This window comes from Gavialis gangeticus, unplaced genomic scaffold, assembly GCF_001723915.1.
Source record: "Gavialis gangeticus isolate Ggan-Ray unplaced genomic scaffold, GavGan_comp1, whole genome shotgun sequence".
Lineage (NCBI taxonomy): Eukaryota > Metazoa > Chordata > Crocodylia > Gavialidae > Gavialis > Gavialis gangeticus.
This window is the reverse complement of record NW_017729018.1, coordinates 1,674,709-1,695,207: the sequence shown is the minus strand read 5'-3', so window position 1 is coordinate 1,695,207 and position 20,499 is coordinate 1,674,709. Positions and strand designations below refer to the sequence as shown.

At 44.6% G+C, this 20,499-nt stretch overlaps 1 protein-coding gene across 1 annotated transcript in view; it reads left to right on the top strand.

Moving 5' to 3' along the window:
- The window catches only part of LONP1 (lon peptidase 1, mitochondrial), a 91,553-nt gene that overhangs the window by 46,100 nt on the left and 24,954 nt on the right, over positions 1 to 20,499 (top strand). The window contains exons 9-16 of the mRNA XM_019513201.1: positions 4,661 to 4,799; positions 8,576 to 8,754; positions 10,948 to 11,035; positions 12,490 to 12,612; positions 13,499 to 13,615; positions 13,930 to 14,070; positions 14,161 to 14,326; positions 15,632 to 15,840. Coding sequence (XP_019368746.1) covers positions 4,661 to 4,799; positions 8,576 to 8,754; positions 10,948 to 11,035; positions 12,490 to 12,612; positions 13,499 to 13,615; positions 13,930 to 14,070; positions 14,161 to 14,326; positions 15,632 to 15,840 — 1,162 coding nt within the window. The remainder of the gene's footprint in view (positions 1 to 4,660; positions 4,800 to 8,575; positions 8,755 to 10,947; positions 11,036 to 12,489; positions 12,613 to 13,498; positions 13,616 to 13,929; positions 14,071 to 14,160; positions 14,327 to 15,631; positions 15,841 to 20,499) is intronic.

The window sequence follows — 20,499 nt, the reverse complement described above, 5'->3', positions numbered from 1 at the left end:
TACCCACCTACAAGCACCTGGCTTGGGTGGTCCCGGGGCACCGCAGCTGCAGAGAGAAGCTGCAGAGAGAAGTGGGTCCCTGTGCAGCTCAGGCAGGCTGGCTTTGTGGGGGGGTGGGAAAATCGCTGCTTTTTTTTTTTCTTGGGCGGAGCCTGCTTTCCAGGGCTGCTGCCTGCAGAGCCCCTGAGCTGCATGTACTTAGTTTGTTGCCCTACAGCCACGAAGCGAAAACTCCCCCAAGTCATTTAAGACGCATTACATCTCTGAATTTGCTACAGCAGCTGGAATTAGTGCACAATATGCTACCAACACATGCAAATACCAACACCATTAAAGCAGTGCAAAAGCATTTAACTGGCTTTAAAGTGTCATGCACACATGCACCTCGTTTAGTATACACATGGCCCTGGATTCTAACCTTCAGTTCACATTCATCCTCTGCCTCCTCTGTCCTGCAGGTACTGTTCTCTCCCATTCCTAGTTTCTCATCCAGTCCTTCAGTTCCCCAACTCTTGTCTCTATAAATATGCTTTGTCCCTGTTCATGGCTACGTCCTCCAATCTGTGTCCTCCATTTCCTTGTCCCATATTATTTTCCTAGCTGATCCTGAGGAACAGGTATGGGACAGCTCATTCTCTGACTTTTTTTTATAGCTGACATCCCTCCAGTTCTGACTTCATCCCTATCTAAAACTAGTCTTTACTGGCTTGCAGCCTTTTTCCACCCTTAACAGGGTGGTTTATGATCCTTATGATACTTCACCTTGTTGCATGTCTGGGTTATTTTCCCCTTACAAACCTGATGGTTGCTTCCTCCTCCATGCTTTCTGGGCCCAACAGGGGGCTTCTTAAGAGCAAAGGACAGATTTTTTCTCTGCTCTCAGTAAAGGCACCTAAGTATAGTTCTGCATTTGCAAGGTAAGATCTGTTTAGCCCATAGCTGGAGCAGGCACGGTGCAGATGAAGTTTAGCTGCTAAATGTCCAAATATTCAAATGTGCTTGGGGGGTGGTTTATTTTTTCCCTAGGAGGGGGAAGGGAAGGGGTTACAGAATCAAAATTTGTGAGGATTTTCATGGTGACAGAAAAGACATATCCATAACAAAGATTTCCCTGACCAATTTCGGGTCCCAACGCCAAACCATGGAAACACAGGAGCTCTTAAAATAAAAGGTTCCCAGAAATCTTTACTAGATCTCTATTCTTATAAATAATTGAACATTTGGGTAAAATTTTACATATCGGGTGGCTTTGGGATCTTTTTGGATAATTTCAGCAAATAGTGCTGCAGTGATAAAACTGTTTTCAGTTGCTTATAACTGGATGTGTTGGGCAACCTTAATATGCAGTTTTACTATTCCTGTTTACAGTCAAAGATCTAGAATGTTGAGAGGGAAATGCCAAATGAGTGATTCAAAGGTTACAAAAATCAAGCATTAAAAGATTAGGGAATAGATTTCTTCAAATTTAATTTTGTCTTTTGGTCCTTTATTTTTTTTTCCCACTCTCTCTCTTTGGGGAGGTAGAGGATGATTTGTATTGGAATGATCCCATCTCAGGCAGGGGGTTGAACAAGATGACCAGTGGAGGTGCCTTCCAGCCCTACTTCTTTATGGTGATTGCTATGTGGTCAGGGGTTATGGGTCAATATTAAGCACTGAATGAGACCAGACTCTGGAGGAGAGGGTGTGACAGGCACCTTCCAGGCCTGGTCCTATTTTGGCCCCTCCCTTGTCTCTAGGCAAACTGCCTACCATGCTCACTTGCCACGCCTTGTTGATACTGCTTATGATATCAGATAGGCAGAAGGCTGCCCTTTGTGCACCCAAATGACTGTGGGTGATCAGTACATGCTCCTACCATCCCTACATGTGTCCCATGCCTTGCTGATGTCTCACAGTGTGTTCCACCTCTGGTTCAAAGCCGGGTCAAACTGGACACAGTTGTGTCTTTTCCATGCTGCCTTCTCAGACCACACACATACTACCCCCTCTCACCGGGGCCTCTTGTACTCCATCAGCTCTCGGCCAGTCTCTTACATACTGCCTGTCCAGGCCACACTTACTCTGCCATGCTTCAGAGAGATCATCCTCAGACTTTTCTCTCCACCCCTTGGTCAGCCCTGGCGTGGTTTTTTGGGCCTCTCCTATGACCCTCACCCAAACAGGACTGAGCAATTGCTCAACTACAGGCCTACTTCGCCCCTAGCCCCTCACCAGACCACTACGCCTCTTGGGCCACAACTCCGCCCCTTTATACTAGGGCCTAGGATCTTCCACCTCTTAGGACTCAGCCACTCCTCCATGAGCTTAACTGGCCCCGCAACTCTCAGGGCCCAGAGTCTTACACCCCCCTTGGGTTCAGGTGCTGCTCATTCAGCATGCCTGGGCCACCTCCAGGGTCCAACACCCCATAGGGCTCAGGTGGAGCTACTCTGCATGCCTGCCTTCCCCCCCTCCCCCCAACTTTCCTGGTAACCCATCCAAAGGTGGGGGCAAGGGTTTAGGCGCCTTGACCCACCTTACACTGGGGAGGTTCTCAGTCCTGGTATTTGTGGCCCGGCCCCACCGCAGGCAGGACCACCAGGCCTCCCTATCCCAGCAGGGTGCAGTTTTCGGTCATGCCCACGACAAATGAGGCCTCCTCCTTCCTCATAGCCTCACCCCTATCTCCGAGATACTACTGGAGCAAGAGCTCTGCCAAGCGCTGTTACTCCCTGCTGGCTGATCTCAAAATGCTCTACTTTTATAACAGAGCTCTCCCGAAATGACCACTCTCATTAGCCACCTGGCAACTCCCTGCTCCAGCCCTTAAAGTGACAGACCTTAAAGGGTGTTTTGTCACAGAGGGGAAAGATGGTTGCATGATCCAAACCTCATCCTTATGCACGTCCTTCTTTAGAGTTGGATAAAAAGTCCATTGGAAATTTGGCCACTCCTAGCTTCTGTAAGCTTCACTTGGCAATCTAACTTAACTTTTTGTAACTTGTGTGTGAAATTAAAAACAAAATTTTGAAATGTACAGCATTCCCTTCCATGTCATCTGGATTTGAACCTTTTAGCTAGGGACAGAAGTTATGCATAAACCAGTTTAAGTTATCAGAAACAGGTTTAAACTTGTAACAGAACAGAAGTTCATTGCATTTAAACCACTTTCAAAATGGCTGAAACTAGTTTAAGATAAACCTGGATGGATGTAGTATCAAACTTAACTGATTTAAGTCAAGCCGGTTTATGGAACTTCTATCTCAGATCCCCTCCCAGTTCAATTTAACCTTGCAGCCATGGGCTGTGCTACCTGTTTCAACATAGCAGGGTCTGCGCTGCCCCTCTGCTGTCTAACTAGAGCACTATCATTCCCCTGGCCTGGCTAACTGAGGAGAGGGTGGGGGGGGAAACCCACCCCTCTGACTGGGCACTGAATCCCCAGCCTGGCACTGCTGGGGAGGGCGGGGTCTTGGCTTCTCCCCCAGGAGCAGGCCTGGAGTTTCCCAGCCACACACCCTCCTCAGCCTCAGCAGGTAGCCCATGCTGGGGTTTGGCTCCATCCCTGGGAGCCAGGAGCCTGGCGTCCACACCCCCTCCTCAGCCTCCACGCCAATTGAGGCGGGGGAGGGGCAGAGCCTGCAGCAGGGGCTTGGCTCTGCCACCAGGAGCAGGGCTGGAGTCCCCCAGCTATGCCTCCTCCTCAGCCAACCCAGAGGCTAAGAAGTAGGTGACCAGGGGACTGGTCCCCCTCCTCAGCCCCTAGCACACCCTCTCCTTGGCCTCTGGACCAGCTGGGGGGTGGAGAAGAGCCTGTACTGGGGCTTGGTTTCACCCGCCAGAGCTGGGAGCAGGGCTGGAGACCCCTAGGCATGCCCTCTTCTCAACCTCAAGGCTGGATGGGGGGGTCAGGGGGGAAAGCGGCACTGGGGACTTGGGTTTGTCCTCTGGGGCTGGGAGCCTGGAATGGGTGTGAGCTTTGCCCCCTTGTCCCCCTAGCTGTCTCAAAGGCTGAGGAGGGGTGTGGCTATGGGATTCCAACCCTGCTGTGGGCAGGCGGAATAAAGCGCCTGGTTTGGACCCTTGCTCCCCGCCTCTGCATCCTGCCCCAGTATCTGTCCCATGTGCCAGTTCCTGGGGAGGCCAAGCCCAACAGCTCTGTCACACTCCTGAAGGTCCTATGGCAATTCTGTTACAGCTTCCCAGTGCAGTGCCTGCTGCTACCACTACTCTAAGAAAGCGACTCTAGCCACAAACTATTTGTTTAGTTATTTTGATCGACTTCCAAACAATTCAAAAAGAAGGTAAATAGCACTTTAAAGGAAACTCATAACTATAAGAAAAAGTATTTCCCCTGCCCAATGATCTTCACGCTGCTGAATATAAAAAGCCTGTGGCAATTATTGAGGGTGTTCAGGTCTTTGGAAAAAGGTCTGCAAGAATGAACCGTAATTTAGGCAACAGCTTCCATTCGTCCCATAACAAAGCTGACACAGCATTCCACTCCACCCTCTCCACAAATATAGTTTTAATCCCACTCATCCTACTGAACTACATGCATGCATATTCACTCACTCGCTTGCACTTTACTGTCTCTTGCTTGTTTTCTCTCTCCTTGCCACCCCATCTGTGGTTATTTTACGAAAGCTGATCTTTGTTTTTTGCTTGTATCTGCTAGTGTTACACGGAATTACTTGGATTGGCTCACATCTATCCCATGGGGTAAATGCAGTGAAGAGAACCTGGAACTCACCAGAGCTCAGGCAGTTCTGGAGGAGGATCACTATGGAATGGATGATGTCAAGAAACGAATTCTGGTAAAGCACACTCAAAACATTCAGGCTGTCTCTTCTAGTTAGCATTGTGCAGCCTAATTATATGTCTGTCTTGTGACTCGCCATTGAACTTGTATTTCTTTATGTATCTAATGGGGAGATGCATGAATATTGTTTAAGCGGGGGCCACAGTTTTAGTGGATCTTTGGGAAGATAAGGAAGAACAGCCTGGGAAACCCCCCAAAAGAGTGAAGTTATTACTGTTCTGTGATGTCAACCAGAGACCCAAATTTGTGTGTATTTAATTTATTTTAATTGCTAATTGTAGCTGCTGCTTTGTGAAGTTTTGCCACCTGGTAGGCAATGAATAAATGTTAAATGTAGAGGTCAGGTTGAATGCCATTCCTAGATTATAAAGGCTAATGTGACAGGGGGCAAGCTCAGGGCTGAGATTCAAGTCAGCCTGCCCACCTGTCTATGGGGCAGTCTGCCTGGGCTCACATACCACAACTTTGCTGTAACAATGAACTGGTGGAAAATGCAGGAAGCTGCCCATTACATGCCCTGATGCCAGGGGGCGCTATCCATGGCTCCGTAGTGCCCCTACACCATTGCCCTTGCCTTGCAGATGGTGTCCAGTATGTCACGATGCTGCTGGCCTAAAGCCAGGCCAACATAGTCATTTGTCAGGCCTCATTCACACATGCACCCTTACCACTCCCCTCTCACTGGGGCCTCTCGCATTCCGCCCTCTCACAGGGTCTCTTGCTTGCTGCACAATACTGTGCCCCCTTCACTCTACCCTGCTCCCTTGAGCAGCCTGGTAGGCCATCAGGCTTATCTGAGTCACACCTCAGATGGCGACATTTAGACTCTTGGGCCTCTCCTGCGACCCTCACCTGGGTAATGGCCAGTCAATTCCCCAAACGGAGGGCTAACTCTGCCCTAGCTCCTCACCAGGCTTCTCGCACCCAACAGCTTGAATTCATGTAGTTTGGCCCATATGCTGCCCTTCTGGCCATCCCACAGCCCTACTCAGCACACCCCCTTGGGCTGCCCTTCAGGCTGACCCTCAGCCCTACATAACCCCTGTTAGGGCCTTCACTACCACCCCCTCCCTGGGGCTACACAACTATCCTCTCCCTGGGGCCTCCAAGAACTTTCACCCCTGTGGGTTCAGGTGGCTGCATCTGTGCCTGGCCCCACTCCCTTCCTGGGGTCTTACACCCTCTGGGGCTTAGGTGGCCATAGCTGTACTTGGCCCCCTTACCCACAGTGTTGTGGGAGCTGGGGTTATTAAGGTGCCCCAACCTGTCTTTCACCAGGGAGATGAGCGGTCCCGGTATTTGTGTGGGACTGCCATGCCACTGGCAGTCCCACCAGACCTCCATATCCCAGCAAGGTGCAGTTTTAGGTCACGCCGAGGACCGGGAGCCTCCAAGCCATCCTCCTAGCTCCTGCCCTTGCCTCCAGGATGTTCCATGCCTCAGGGGAGCTGGATGGTGCAGCTCCCTTGGCTACAAACAGCTAACTGCTGTCTCTGCCTGGCTGGCCTTTGTTTGAAAATGGCTGCCTTAATCAGGCACCTGTTGGCTGCCTGCTCCAGCCCTTAAAGTGGCAGGCACCAAAGGTGCACCGCCGGAGCTAAGTACAAACGTTTGGAGCAATTAAATCAGGTTCAGAATGTCCACCCGATTTAAACTTAGCTCATCCTGGTGCAGGACCTTACACTTGCAGGCCCAGTCTCAGTGACCACCAGTCAGTTTAAACCTGTAATTTTACAGAAGTTCCGTGTACACAAACTGGTCTAAAAATTGGAGAACCCAATTTAAGATGAACCTAGATCTACGTACTATCAGACTTACTTGGTTTAGGTCAAACCAGTGCATGGAACTTCTCTCTACTTCCCCTGCACAGCCCCAGGGCTGGGAAAACCCAGCCACTGGACCCAGCCCCAGGACTGCTCTTTTCATTTCTTCCACACTGGTCTATTTTTTGCAACCCTGCCCAGCCAGCCCCTTGCTCCCCCTCCCACTGCCCAGCCAGTCCTCTTAACCCCCGCCCCACAATCCACTCCTGGTGCTACTGCTTTTATCATCCTTTGCCACTGCTAGAGCTGAATAAGTCTGGTGGGGGGGCAGCGTTGCCACCAGCATAGCCCAGTCCAAGCTCCCCCTCCCCAGCTGGGAGGAGCCCAGCGTCGGCCCCAGCTCTGGACGAGCTGCTCACAGCTCAATTCCGCACTCCACCCCAGCTGTGCAGCTCCTGCCCCTGCCCCAGCCCCGCTTCCTCCTTCACAGTGGGGCCTTGATGTGCCCCTTCCCTCCACACCCCCACCTGCAGGAGCTCCCCATTCTCTGCTGACACAGCCATGGCTGCCTGTGGGAGCTCCCCACTCACTGCCAACACTGCTGCTGCCACCACCTGTGGGCAGTTATGTCCCCCCAGCCTCCGGGGGCATGTAGCGTTCATGCATACTATTGCTAAAATTTCATCTGTTTCACCTTTGAGTTCCCTCAGAACTCTCAGATGAATGCCATCCAGTCCTAGCAACTTATTAGTATTTATCAATTTGTTCCAAAACCTCTTCAGCTGTCAATTTAGTGTGATCCAACTCTTCAGACTTATCTACTAGGAAGGATTGATCTTTCATGGGAATTTTGCCACTATCTTCTGCAGTAAAAACTGATACAAAAAATTAATTTAGCTTCTCTGCTATTGTCCTCTGCTATTATCCCAGAGTGTACCTTTTACATATTGGGCATCTAATGGTTCCATGAATGATCTTACTAGCTTTCTGTTTTTGATGTATGTTTTAAAAGTTTTTATTATTAACTTTAGTATCTTTTGCCAGACAGTCCACATTCTTTTTTGACCTGCCTTATTTCACTTTTACACTTGACCAACTAGAGTTTGTGAGCTTTCTCGTTTTCTTCGTTTGAGCATGCCTTCATTTTTTTTTGAAGTATGCCTTTTCACTTTGGCTGGCCTCCTTAACTGCTATTAAATCATGCAGGAGTTTTACTGAACTACTTGGTACCCCTTTTGATTTGTGGTATACACTTTTCCTGAGTGTCTAACATGGTATTTTAAAACAGTTTTCAGGCTGCCTGTGGATTTTTTTATGCTGTTGACTACTCCTTTAAACTTCTTCCTAACTAACTTATTCATTTTTGTGTAATTTCCCTTCCTAAAGCTGTATCTTAGCGTAGTGGACTTTTTCTGTTTGCTCCTTCCCACTAGGATGTTGCGTGTGATTGTTATAGTTGCTATTACATAATGGCTCACCTACAGATACTTCTTGAACCAAATCCTGTGTGTTACTCAGGATTAAGTCTAGCATTCTCCTCTTGTAGGTTCCAAGACAAGTTACTCTAGAAAGCAGTAATGTATTACATCCATATATTTTATCTCCACATCTTACCCTGATGAGGTGTTTACCCAGTCTGTGTGAGGATAATAAACACCTTGTTTTTGAAAGGAAGCTTAAAGGAAAAAAATTCTTCCTAGTGGAAACTAAGTAGCAGCAGCTAGAGAGCCAAGCCTGCTCCTAAGCCTGCTGCTTGTCCTGCACACCAGATGGTACCCACAAACCAATTGACATGACAGGTCCAGGTCTGCATACCAGCCTGATCTGATGCGTGGGACCATGTCATCCAGCCAGGGGGCTCCCCATGTGTCCCCATGCACATTCCAGCTTTTACCCGCTGGTTTCAGGGAAGAAGATGTGGGTTATGCAAGACAATACAGTAAACACAATACTTTGGTGAATGTGGAGGTACTGTCTACTAACATGCTATATCTCTTCTTTTCTTCAGGAATTCATAGCAGTCAGCCAGTTGCGAGGGTCAACTCAAGGGAAGATTCTTTGTTTTTATGGCCCTCCTGGAGTTGGAAAGACTAGCATTGCTCGCTCCATTGCTAGAGCATTAAACAGAGAGTATTTCCGCTTTAGTGTTGGAGGAATGACTGATGTGGCAGAAATCAAAGGACACAGGTTGGTTTAACTCTGATATGACCCCAGCAGGTTTTACCAGTCTTTTAAAATAAGTTACTTGATCACAATATTAATTTTTAAATCAGGGGTGTCAAACTCAAATCAGCTGGTGGCCATACTCCCTGCCAGCACCCAGGGACTTAACACTACTGCCATTCACTCACACCCTCCCGCCTCCAACTGCCATGATTTTTTTTTGTCACCAGAGGTTATCAAAATAGTAAATTCAGAGACAGGAAAAGGGGATGAGAGGGTATCTATTTCCAGTGGGATCTGTGTTAACCCAATGAGTGCTGGCCGCATCAACACAGTAGCCTTAGTAGCCATAGTGAGAAGCCTTGTGGGGCCCACTTCCACATGCTGGATCCAGTCCATAGGCTGGCTGTATGTTTGCCACCTTTGATTTAGATAATACCTCTTGCCCAAAAACTTCCATATTCTGCTTACTGGAGTGGAGTTAATAAACTTCTTCACAGAAATGCAAGCACCACACAATGGAGATGATGCAAGTAATACTGTTCTGAAGTCTGCTGGTTGCCTGATTTTTGGAGGATTAGGACGTTCTTTCTGAAAAAAGCTTCACAAGCAGAGACTACCCTTCTTGGGAAGGACCAGAATAAGAGTATACAAAATATGCAAATGAGACCCAGCAAAAGTTTTATTTGATTTTTGTTTAAGATGGATGGAACTGAGAACACTTTTAAACTAGTAAAAGATGGTGCTCTTCTGTGTTGAAGCTCCTTGGCCCATGATATGGAATTAAAGTGTTGGGGGTGGGATATATCAGATATTTTCAGTCTGGCTGGTATGATCGTGGGTGTGACAGGAGGCACGTATCTCCTGTCTGAGTCTTGCCTGCTATGTCTTGATATATGAGGTGTGTGGTATTTTTTGAGGACTCTCCAGTTAGTTCACGTAACATTGCAGTGCATCACAATTCTCAGCCCCTTTTAAAGGGAGTTGCACAGTATCTTCCCTGCTCCTCATCCAACTGTTTCACACCTCATGGATTAATATTCATAGCTTCCTATCTCAGAATCTCTCCAAAAACAGCTGGGCTACCTTAAAACTCTCAGGCTTTTCAGTTAGTTGTTAATCTGCCATAAACTATTGGTCCGCCATATATAGTCTTATGATCTTAGTAGTTCATTACAACTTAATGACAGTTCATTACCACTGTGACTCTCCAGCGGTGTCAGAGTTGATTCTGCATTGACTGCTGTACTGAAGACTCTTGTCATGAATCTCACGAGCAGGCCACTTTCTCTTGGAATTCAGGCATAGGATAGGGCATGCGAGACCCAGGGCTACTCTCAGCACTCAGGACTCCTTGGGCCACTTCTATATCTGAGTCTGTCCCATGTGGGGGTGCCTCTGCTGACTTTTGCAATATACTTGCGGCATATCAGCCTTCCCAGCCCTTTTTCTTTGCTGTGTTAAATTCACTAATACATAGGTCTTTTATGCACAGTGAATTTTCCTGACCTCTGAAGTACCTTTTTCCTTGCTGGTCTGAGATTTGATTACTTCAGCTTGCTTTCCTTATACATTAGCAATGTGCAGAGCTGGAAGTGATCAGCTTTTCAGCTTTAAAGAAGGCTTGTATCTCGTTTATTATATCCCATGTGACTTTCACCCTAGCGTAGGGTCAGGGCTTTCATATTTTGGTGTTTTGTACTTCTGTTACCCCTCACTCAAAAGCTTTGCCATTATCCTGGATGCCAGTTCCTTCTTGCTTAGAGCACTAGGTTACTTTATAATATAAGTTATTTTACAATTTAGCCCTCTATCCTGGTTTTGAATGTAGGCTAAGCACCATCCCCATCAAATAAGGACATGATGGAACCCCTTCCCCATCTTTCCTCTTCTCCAAGGTGTAACAAATATACTTAGCTTTTTCACTACAATATATGAGGAAATAAAACCCAGTCACCCTAAACTGTAAAGCAACTAAAACAAGACATAAATGTGCAGCCCTGGCAGCTTCCCAAACCATGCATCTAGATCTGAATACTAGAGTGAGCCTTGATGGGTCTTTGAGCCCTAGTGTGGTGGTTGTGAAGGGTTGCTGAGAGTATTCTCCTTAGACACAAGAAATCAGGATCTATTTCTGTTCCATCAGCTGCATGCTATATTGTCCAATGTGTGTAGTACCTTGCTCCTCTTCCCTGAATATTGTCTCTCATAAAACAGGAGGACATACGTTGGAGCAATGCCAGGAAAAATAATCCAGTGCCTAAAGAAGACCAAGACAGAAAATCCCCTTATCTTGATTGATGAGGTGATGTATTTGATCAGATCTGATCTGTCTTCTGCCTCTTTTATTTTTAAACATTGGGTATTCAGTCTCAGCCAACTGGAGAAACACAGGTTTACATTTACAAAAATATCCAGGTCCAAAAATGATGTTGAATAGGACTTGTTATTCCCTTAGTCACTTAGATGCTATTGAAAATGCTACTATAAAGCTTTTACATTCTCCTTTTTCTGCATGTGTCAGTGTAGAAAGGTGTGAATTAAGATAAAATTCCAGTTTTCTACTACAGTGTAGCCCTTAGATTGAGTGCCTAGTTTACATGCATCTTCATGAGAAGGATGAGTGGCCACCAATACTAACCGTCTTTTTGTGATTCATAGAAGGATTCCTCCCTTTGGTTGCATGTAAAAGAGTCATATGAGGAGTAAGAAATTGACCTAGTCACATACAAGCCTAACTTAATTTGGGGTTAAATGTAAAGCTGTGGGCTTCTAATCCAACACTTTAAACTCCTGCAAAAAAATTGCTTCAGGAAAACAAACAAGGTGTAGTAAGTTGTAGTGTATTAGGTCACTGACAAGTGTTCATTTAAAGGCGTGATGGGATCTGATCTCCGATTCCAACATTCATGCCTCCTGCCATGACACATGCATGGCAGGATATGGGTTTTTGAGATTGGGACCAGGCCCTAATTGTGCCCTACTTGCCAGGGAGCCTGGTATCATGATCCTGGGCTTCCCCTGTATATAATGATCAGCTGATTGTCAGCTGGCAGGGACTACCATGGCTAGATTGAACTCCACTGTGGTTCTGGTGCTGCCAGTGATCAGCTGATTATTACGTGGCAGGGGCTGTACTGAGGTCAGTTGGAGACCCTGGTGCAGTCCACCCTGTCACACATTCATTTTAAGGTGTGATGGAAACCAGCCACAAAATTAGTTACACATTTTTGTGTAATAATTTTCTGACTGGTGTCATGTTTTATTGCACCATAAATTGCTTTAATATGTGACTGGGTTACACTTTAAGATGCAATTGTCTTTGATTGTGATAGCCTCTAATGGTCTTGAAAAGACTAGCAGGTTTCATAACCAGTTACCAAACCACACTGTTTCTTTGGTGTTTGTTTGTTTTTAAAAGAAATCAAATCAGGCAGTGGAAAGTGGTGTTCTGTTGCTACACAGTTGTGTTCTCTCCGAGAAGCCCCTTCATTTCACATCTGTACAACTTGTTTTCCTGTTTTTTAAGAAGATCCCATTACCTTGCCAAGTGTGCTGATTTATTGATGTACTATTGACTGTGTGCAGTTGAACCATGTGATCTGATCTCGTGATGAACAGCTATTCAAACACCTGATCCATTGCAGAGGACAGTGACTTTCCAAACACTGAAAAGGTGCCTCGAACCTTTTCAGTAAAATCCATTATGGTAAGAAGTCTTTCAGGTTACTAAATCTTAAATTTTCTTCTTCCCTATAGGTAGATAAAATAGGGAGAGGTTATCAAGGGGATCCATCTTCAGCCCTTCTAGAACTGCTGGACCCAGAACAGAACTCCAATTTCTTGGATCATTACCTTGATGTTCCAGTGGATTTGTCAAAGGTATTTTTCCACCTTGTATTGTGAAGGTGGAAGCTTACAGGTCTTATTCAGAAGTACCCTAGCTATTCAAACTGGTACTTCAGAGAACAAAATAAGGGAATGTATATCATCCTGTTTGCTTAGGAAGATGTGATCAGGATGCATAGTGTTCCATATCAAGCTCTAACAGGGGTCAATTGCAAGCCTAAACCAGTATGCATTTTACAGAAAGCATTCCATCTAGCTAGGTACATCTCATCCATAGTATTCACACATGTAAGATGTCCTAGGAGCCTACTCAGTCTCTGTCAGTTATGGACCTAACGGAGCACAGAGGTACTTCTTTTCATCAAGAAAGCGGTATTCTTATGCTTATGTTATCTAATGCAAGTAAAGTGACCTAATGCAGGGCATTGCAAGCACCTTTCAGACTTTTGGCCTTGGATAGCTCTGTGACATGGTATCCTACCCCCAGCTCAGGTAATACCGCATGTGGGGCCAGTATACTTGCTCAAAGGATCCATATTTTAATTATCTGACTGCTGCTCTCAGGTCTTGGCATCTGGGGGTGTCTAGGAGGAGATGTCAGAAAGTTTTCCATGCCCTGTTACAGGGGGTTCCTATTCTCAAGTTGTAGTAGCAAACAGTTTTCCCCATACACCTGTTCAGCTATTCTGAATTCCTAGTGTGTGCTGTATACCTGGCTAAACATTAATTTAGGAAGAAAAGGTAACCTTATTCTACAGCTCTGGACTCTAAAGCCTTTTCTCTATAGTTAGAAGCTAGAACACAGAGGGAGAAGTCACATTACAATCAGAGAACCACAGAACTGAGATAGTAAACACTCATAGAATGAAGTGAAGCGGCACGTTAGTGAGAAACACCTAACTTGGTTTGTAATCTTCAGGTGCTTTTTATTTGTACCGCCAATGTAACTGAAACCATTCCAGAGCCACTGAGGGACAGAATGGAAATTATCAATGTATCGGGATATGTTGCAGAAGAGAAAATTGCCATTGCAGAGGTGAGAGAAGCTACATTGCAAATGAGCCTTTTGCAGCTCCCTGTCCTTGAATTGCATCAGATGAAGGAAAATATTTTGGAGAGTAAAGCTGTATGCTTACACTCAGCAAGGATGCTCAAAGAAACGCTACCATGCAAAACAGACCCAATGTATGATCTGCTTTCCCAACTCCATTATGGGCAGGTCCTGGATATATTTTGGCTTTAGAAAATGAGCATGGGGCTAATAGCAGAATGAAGCTGAATCAATTGAATTGATCAAGTTTTAAGCTGTGAACAATAATAGGAATATGTAATGGCTTATTTTGTTTTCAGAGATACTTGGTCCCTCAAGCACGTGTCCTGTGTGGTTTAGATGAAAGCAAGGCCAAGATAACATCAGATGTGTTGCCAGTTCTTATCAAGCAGTACTGTAGAGAGAGTGGAGTGAGAAATCTGCAGAAGCAGGTGGAAAAGGTATGGGGACATGGTGTATAAAGATCACTATATTTTGTGCTTTTGGCTTTGGGATCTCTTCTTAGAGTAGCTAACTCTTGTCTTGCACAGGTATTAAGGAAATCTGCTTATAAAATTGTCAGTGGAGAAGCAGAAACAGTTGAAGTAACACCTGAAAACTTGCAGGACTTTGTTGGAAAGCCTGTCTTCACCGTGGATCGAATGTATGATATCACTCCTCCCGGAGTAGTGATGGGTCTGGCCTGGACAGCTATGGGTAAGATGTAGCAGATACAGTGGTTACTAACAAGGTTCTCATTTATCATGGATTGTTGTGCATCCAGGAGAAGCTCACTGCATTTTGTCCTGGTGAGGCAAAGTTACTAGATCTGAAAGTTGAGTAGCAACTGTGGAGCTGGAATAGTTCTCTGAATTTGGGACATAGCCACGTAGGTGAGGAAATGGAACACCTCCACCAAGTCCAAGGTGGAACTTATTTAACATTAGTTAAAGATTGCTCCTGTATTCTGACTTGCTTTTGACCAAAAATTGATGGTCACTCCTTTCCTCTGGTAGGGATTCAGATTAGGGTGTGTTCTCTCTGAGGCTCTGTATTGTGTGTGAACTGTGTATTATTGTGAGCGTAAAGGCATTTGTAAGCATAAATCTGTAGCAGCCTCTAGCTTGTCTTCTGCCTTGGTGTACAGTACTGATGTGGTATGCAGTGCAGTGGGTCTGTTTCACCAGAGACCTGGCGTTCCATTTAGAATGAAAATACAGGTTTACTGACCCTCTGAGCTCAGGTGTTCTATAAAGGATGTGGTACAGATATTTAGTGCCAAGTCAGTTGTGACTTCAACATAAATTGGTTTAGATATTTGGTGGGCACAGAGCTACAGATGTAAACCAGGGTATTTTTTAGTAGCTGACCTACATTTGTCCAGTAGTTAAATTTCCTCGAAGGGCCAGGTGGCTTTGCAGAATACAAGTAGTAATGTCTTCAGGATGGTGGCTAAATGTATTTATTTTATTATACACTGTCTTTCCCAGAAAAGGTTCAGGGCAACTTGCAATACAAAGACAAAAAAACTTAAAAACAGAACTATTAAAATAAGAAAGTATGCTAATTTCAATTACATTACAAAACAGGGTTGCTAAAGTTGCCCAAAAACTTGAGGAAGATGCAGTAACAACTTTCAGATAGCCTCAACTAGTGTTAGTGTTAGTTCAAAGCATTTGCAGAGTGTAAGAGTAACTGTGTGTAGTCATCTAATCTTATTCTTGTTGGCTTCAAATGCTTTGATGGCACAGCATTGGGTAGGAGTTGCAGGTAGTGGTAGTTTATTGGGTTAAATGAGCTACTAACTGGAGAATGTCAGTAATTTGCCAGTGTGATTTCAAACTAACCTACCCAAGAGAATTTAGAGCTTAGACTTTAAATAATCTTTGTGCCAGTGTTACTGATGTCTTGCAAAAAACCTATTAACTAGAGCTTGGGGTTTGAATGGGCCCTGGTTCACTGTAAACTACTTTAAATTGCTAGCATGTTTAATCTTCTTTTGCTTCTGATCATGTTTTGTAGGAGGTTCCACTCTGTTTATTGAAACATCCTTACGGCGACCCAAAGACATGGAAAATAAGGATGGATCCCTTGAAGTAACAGGCCAGCTGGGAGATGTAATGAAAGAAAGTGCCAAAATAGCTTACACATTTGCACGAGCTTTCCTGATGCAGAAGGAGCCTGGCAATGATTTTCTTGTCACCTCCCATATCCATTTACACGTGCCAGAGGTAAAGTGAGCCAAGAGTCCTAGTTCCTTAGCAGTTGTCTAAGAGCCTAGACAGACAGCTTGAGAGAGAAACAGACATGCCAAGTTTGTTGGGTTACAGAGGGCTCAGTCCAGTCATCCTTATTGTGCAGATAGTCTGCCTTCAGCAGGAGATCTGGACAAATGTAAAATATGGCATTGTTCCTTGGTATCCTGGAAAGATGTTCAGATAAGATTAGCTTCCATCTCCTTTCCTCAGGAGCCATATGGTGAGGATAATACTACGCACTTGGCACTTCAGCCAAGATTCTAGGCATTTTATTATATTTCCCGTGTTGGGTAGATGGGGAAACTGCAGCACAGAGATGAATTCCCTTGTTCTTTGGATAAGTTATAGCCTGAGATTTAGGAGACCTTGGTTCAACTTTCTGCCTCACTAGCTCAGTTTGAACCTGGACAAGTCCCTCTAACTAAGTAATGTAGGTTTCCAAGTCACTTATTCAGGCTGATCTGATTACTAAACTATTGCAGAAACTCCACTGAAGTTGTAAAAAGTAATGCAGAATCCTCCAGCTGCTACAAAATTCATTAGGCATCTATGTTTTGGACTGCAAAGGTACCTAGGCATCTAAATTTTAGGCTTCTGCACATACATGGAAACATCCCAGTCTGAACTTCTAGATGCCTAGCTCCTGCCTAAGCTCCACTGTGAATCTAGATCAGAGGCAGAGCAATGCTTAAACTGTGTCTGAGTCGCTGGAGAACCCTGATCAGTAGATGTGCCCAGGGCACATTTAACTCATTTACACCATTGAGTTCAGTACAAGATGCAGCAGCCACAGTCACTTTCACATTAACGTGGGAGAAGGAGATGGTGCTCACATTTTACTTAATAGCCTTCTGGTTAGAGAAATCATCCAGGGCTAAACCTGTTTAGCCAAAGAGTATTCAAACCCACCTCTCCAAATTCCCAGGAAAATGCTGGGCTTTAGAATAGTCTAGGACTGGAGGCATCTTCTAACCCTCCTGTTTAAGATGAGCCAGGAGACTCCTGACACCAATAAAAGTAGCATTGGGTCAGTGAAGAGTAATCAAAAGAGATCCTGAGTCTAGAACCTAATGATTAGGCTGCCATGCAGTTTTTGGGGATTCCCCCCATCCTAGGCTCTATTTCTTACACTCAGTGTTATTTCTTGTTGAAAACAATTCATCTAATATAAAATTTAGAACCAGTCCTAGGAACAGAGACCAAAACTCATTACTTCCCCCACCTTCCCTCAATTAGGTGTTGGCCCTCTAAGGAGGACTCTAAACTTGGAATCCTGATTAGATAGAGGTGCCTAAACTCCAGAGAGGAATGGAAGTTCAACATAGACCTGTGCAAAGTGTTTCATATTAGCAGGTTCTCAGTGACTCTCTGGTCAGCATTTGAGCTCTGAGTGCCCTTTTGGAAGTGTTTCCCTCTCCCTATGGGAAGACTAGGTCCCTAACACCTCTAAATTACCTTCCTAGGGTTAGACACCTATTTTTGTAAGCATATCAGAGTCTAAATTGGAGGTGCCCAAGACCATATCTGGATTGTACCCTTAGGCACTCTTGAAAACGTTTACCTTTTGTCTCTGTGTTTGAGTTCCCAGTTTCTATAATGGGATAGCACTGTAATAGTGCTTCTGTCTTTCTCAAGGGTTATGAGGATAAATGCAGTCAGTATGGTAAGATACTGTGGTAATGGAGTCCTGGTAGAAGAGAAAGTAGATAGATTTTTGTGCTACCATCAGAGCCGTACTTTGCTTCCAAAGAGTAGCTCACTTTAACCCAGGTCTTTTTCCTCCTGTGTTTTCTCCTGTATTAGAGTTTGACACCATACTTTTATAACTTATCCTTTGAATAGTAGTTGTTATTTCTCAGTGCGAATTCCCTGAAAGACTGCATCCATCACTTGAGATTTTTCTGTTATTTTCCCTTTCAGTATGTATTTCACTTTCTTGATTGCTTTTCAGTGATGTTTCTTGCATTTAAAACTAAGCTGCCATTACATTAGCTCAGGACTGGTTTTCTTATGGGTCTCCATTTTTTTTAATTCTCCTTAAATGATATCCAGTCTGTCTTCTCTCCCCGCCTCTCCTCAGCTCTGTGGTTTGTGTTGTGTATACTGTATTTACTCAAATAGAAGATGAGTTTAGTGCCTTGTCTTAAAATCGCATAAAAGGAAACCACATAAAATATTATCTTTGAACTGCTGCTAAAACAGCATGTGCTCAGTAATGGAAAATGACTATGATGTTGTTTTAATGCAACCAACATTGAGCAGGACTATAAAACACATGGCCTATATTGGACAACAGTGCTGGTGGGAACTTTTTTTACAAACATTATTAAAAATACACTTATCCTACACTTACAAAGCTACACAAGAGCATTCTTGTTTTACCAAAACTTCAATTCACAGAAACAAATACATATAAAAAACATACAACTACATATATTAAACCCTTAAACAACAGACATCAACTTCCCACAAAAAATAAACCCTTACAGAAATCTTTTTCTTCATGTAGAATCCCATGAAAAACTTACCTCGGTAACTACCTGAAACTCTCTACCCCTCCCATCAGTCCTTTTTGTTGATTTAGTGAAACAAGTGTGTCCAGTCCTTTCTCCTCCACTTTTCTGCCTCTTTCTCTCCAATCCTGTCCTTGTCCCAAGTGATGTAGTATTTCAGTTCATGGAGCCCAAGCTTCAGGCACTCTTTCAGTGAAAGCTAACCCCTTACACACCCAGAGTTACTTTCTATAAACTAGTTTTAACATATGCTGATAAAGTCCCTTTGGCATGAGTCCATATAGCATCATCTCCAGCGTTTAACAACAGGTTTATTTTGGTGACACACAGAAAGTGGCAGGCCTCTTTCCACACCCCCATTGCATATGTAGATTCCCAAAACACTTTTCACTGTTTCTTCTTCCCCACACCTCTCCTTTGGGCACTTAAATGAGCTCGTCAAGCCCCATCTGTGTTGCACTTCTCTCAATGGCAAGATATTATTTGCAATCGTCCATGCTAGGTCAGCATGGTCCCCTTTTAATTGTTTACCTGCCACCAATCTCCACACCTTCTTCACTTGTTCTTCTGCGAAGTTTTCCACAACCGCCATCCTGTCTGCCTTACCACTTTCATCAATTTCTTATGATCCTTCAGGACCTCCATCCCTGCCTTCCCTATTTTATACCTGCGCATGAATCCTTCCATCCTGATGTAATAAATTGGTGTTTGCCATACCCATGGACTCGTCAAAGAGGTCTGATATATTCCCCATGTTCTCAGAATTGCAGCTGCATGAAATCAGGTGATATGCGCTGCTTTCCCCTCTTTCTCCATTACTGCCTTGCGTATTGCGCTTACATATTTTGCATAGACAAACATTCCCAAATCCAGCAGCCCCCAAACCCCTCATCTCTCTTGCTTTGTATAGTGCAGCTTTAGGCAACTTTTCTTTTTTGGCATTCCAGAAGAACACACAGATTTCCCTATGTATTTTTGCTGTCTGCTGCCATGTTGGTGGGATTACAATTCTTGTGTATAGAATGATCAGCAGTAGCACAGCCTTAACCACCGCTACTATTCTGGCAAAGGACAATGTCCTTTCAGACCATAATCGAAGTATTTGCTGTATCCTTGCCATCACCTTTTCCCATGCTGTATTACCTTTCCCTTTGGCTTCCACTGGGATCCCTAGCACTCTGATTTCCCTCTCTCTCATTTGAAGGCCAAATTTCTTCAAGTCCCTCCAGTTCCCCACTCCCATTATGGTGCTTTGCAACCTATTTAGTTTAGCCCTTGTTGCTTCGCCATACTAAGGTATGCTTTAGCACACTTTTTATCAAAAGTTTATTTCTAATTATTTCTTTTTTTTTATCATCCATGTATACTATGCATTTTACCTCCTCCCCACCCCGCCACCCCCGGTATCTGTACTCTGCTTATGACTTTGTCCTTTCTTATTCTTTGTGCTAACAGTTCTATGCCACACAAATAGTAGTGGCTACAGGAGCACCCTTGTGTCACCCCTGTATGGATTTTAAAGGCCCCGCTTAGGCTCCCATTAATATGGACTTGACTCTCCACTTTTCTATACAATAACCTTATCCAACATATGCATTTCACTGGGAGCCCCACTTTTCCTAGCACTTCAAATCTGTAATCATGATCTACTGTCATATGGTTCATCTAAATCACAGTTTGCTATTTCTTTGTTTTCCTCTCTTGTGTGGGGAACAGTGCATGTCTGATCACTTTGGATATCCTTCTACCTGTTACTGTTCATACTTGGTCTTCATGTATTATCTTCTTGAGGTTTTTCCTCATCCTCAAAGCCAACATCTTGGCCATTAACTTATAGTCCATATTAAGGAGTATAATTGATCTCTAGTTTTTCAGGATTTCCTTCTCCCCTTTCTTGAAGAGTAAAGACATCAGACCTCTTGTAAAATCTTTCCCTGCCTCTCCTGTTCCTGCCATTTCCTCAGAAACCTCCACTATATCCCTCCCTACCCATGCCCAAAACTTCTCATGAAATTCCATAGGCAGCCTGTCTGCTCCTGGTGATTTCCCTCTTTTTAAACTCCTCCTCTTCTTTTATCTTTTCTTCCATCTTCTTTGTTCCATCCTTAGTCCTTCCCAT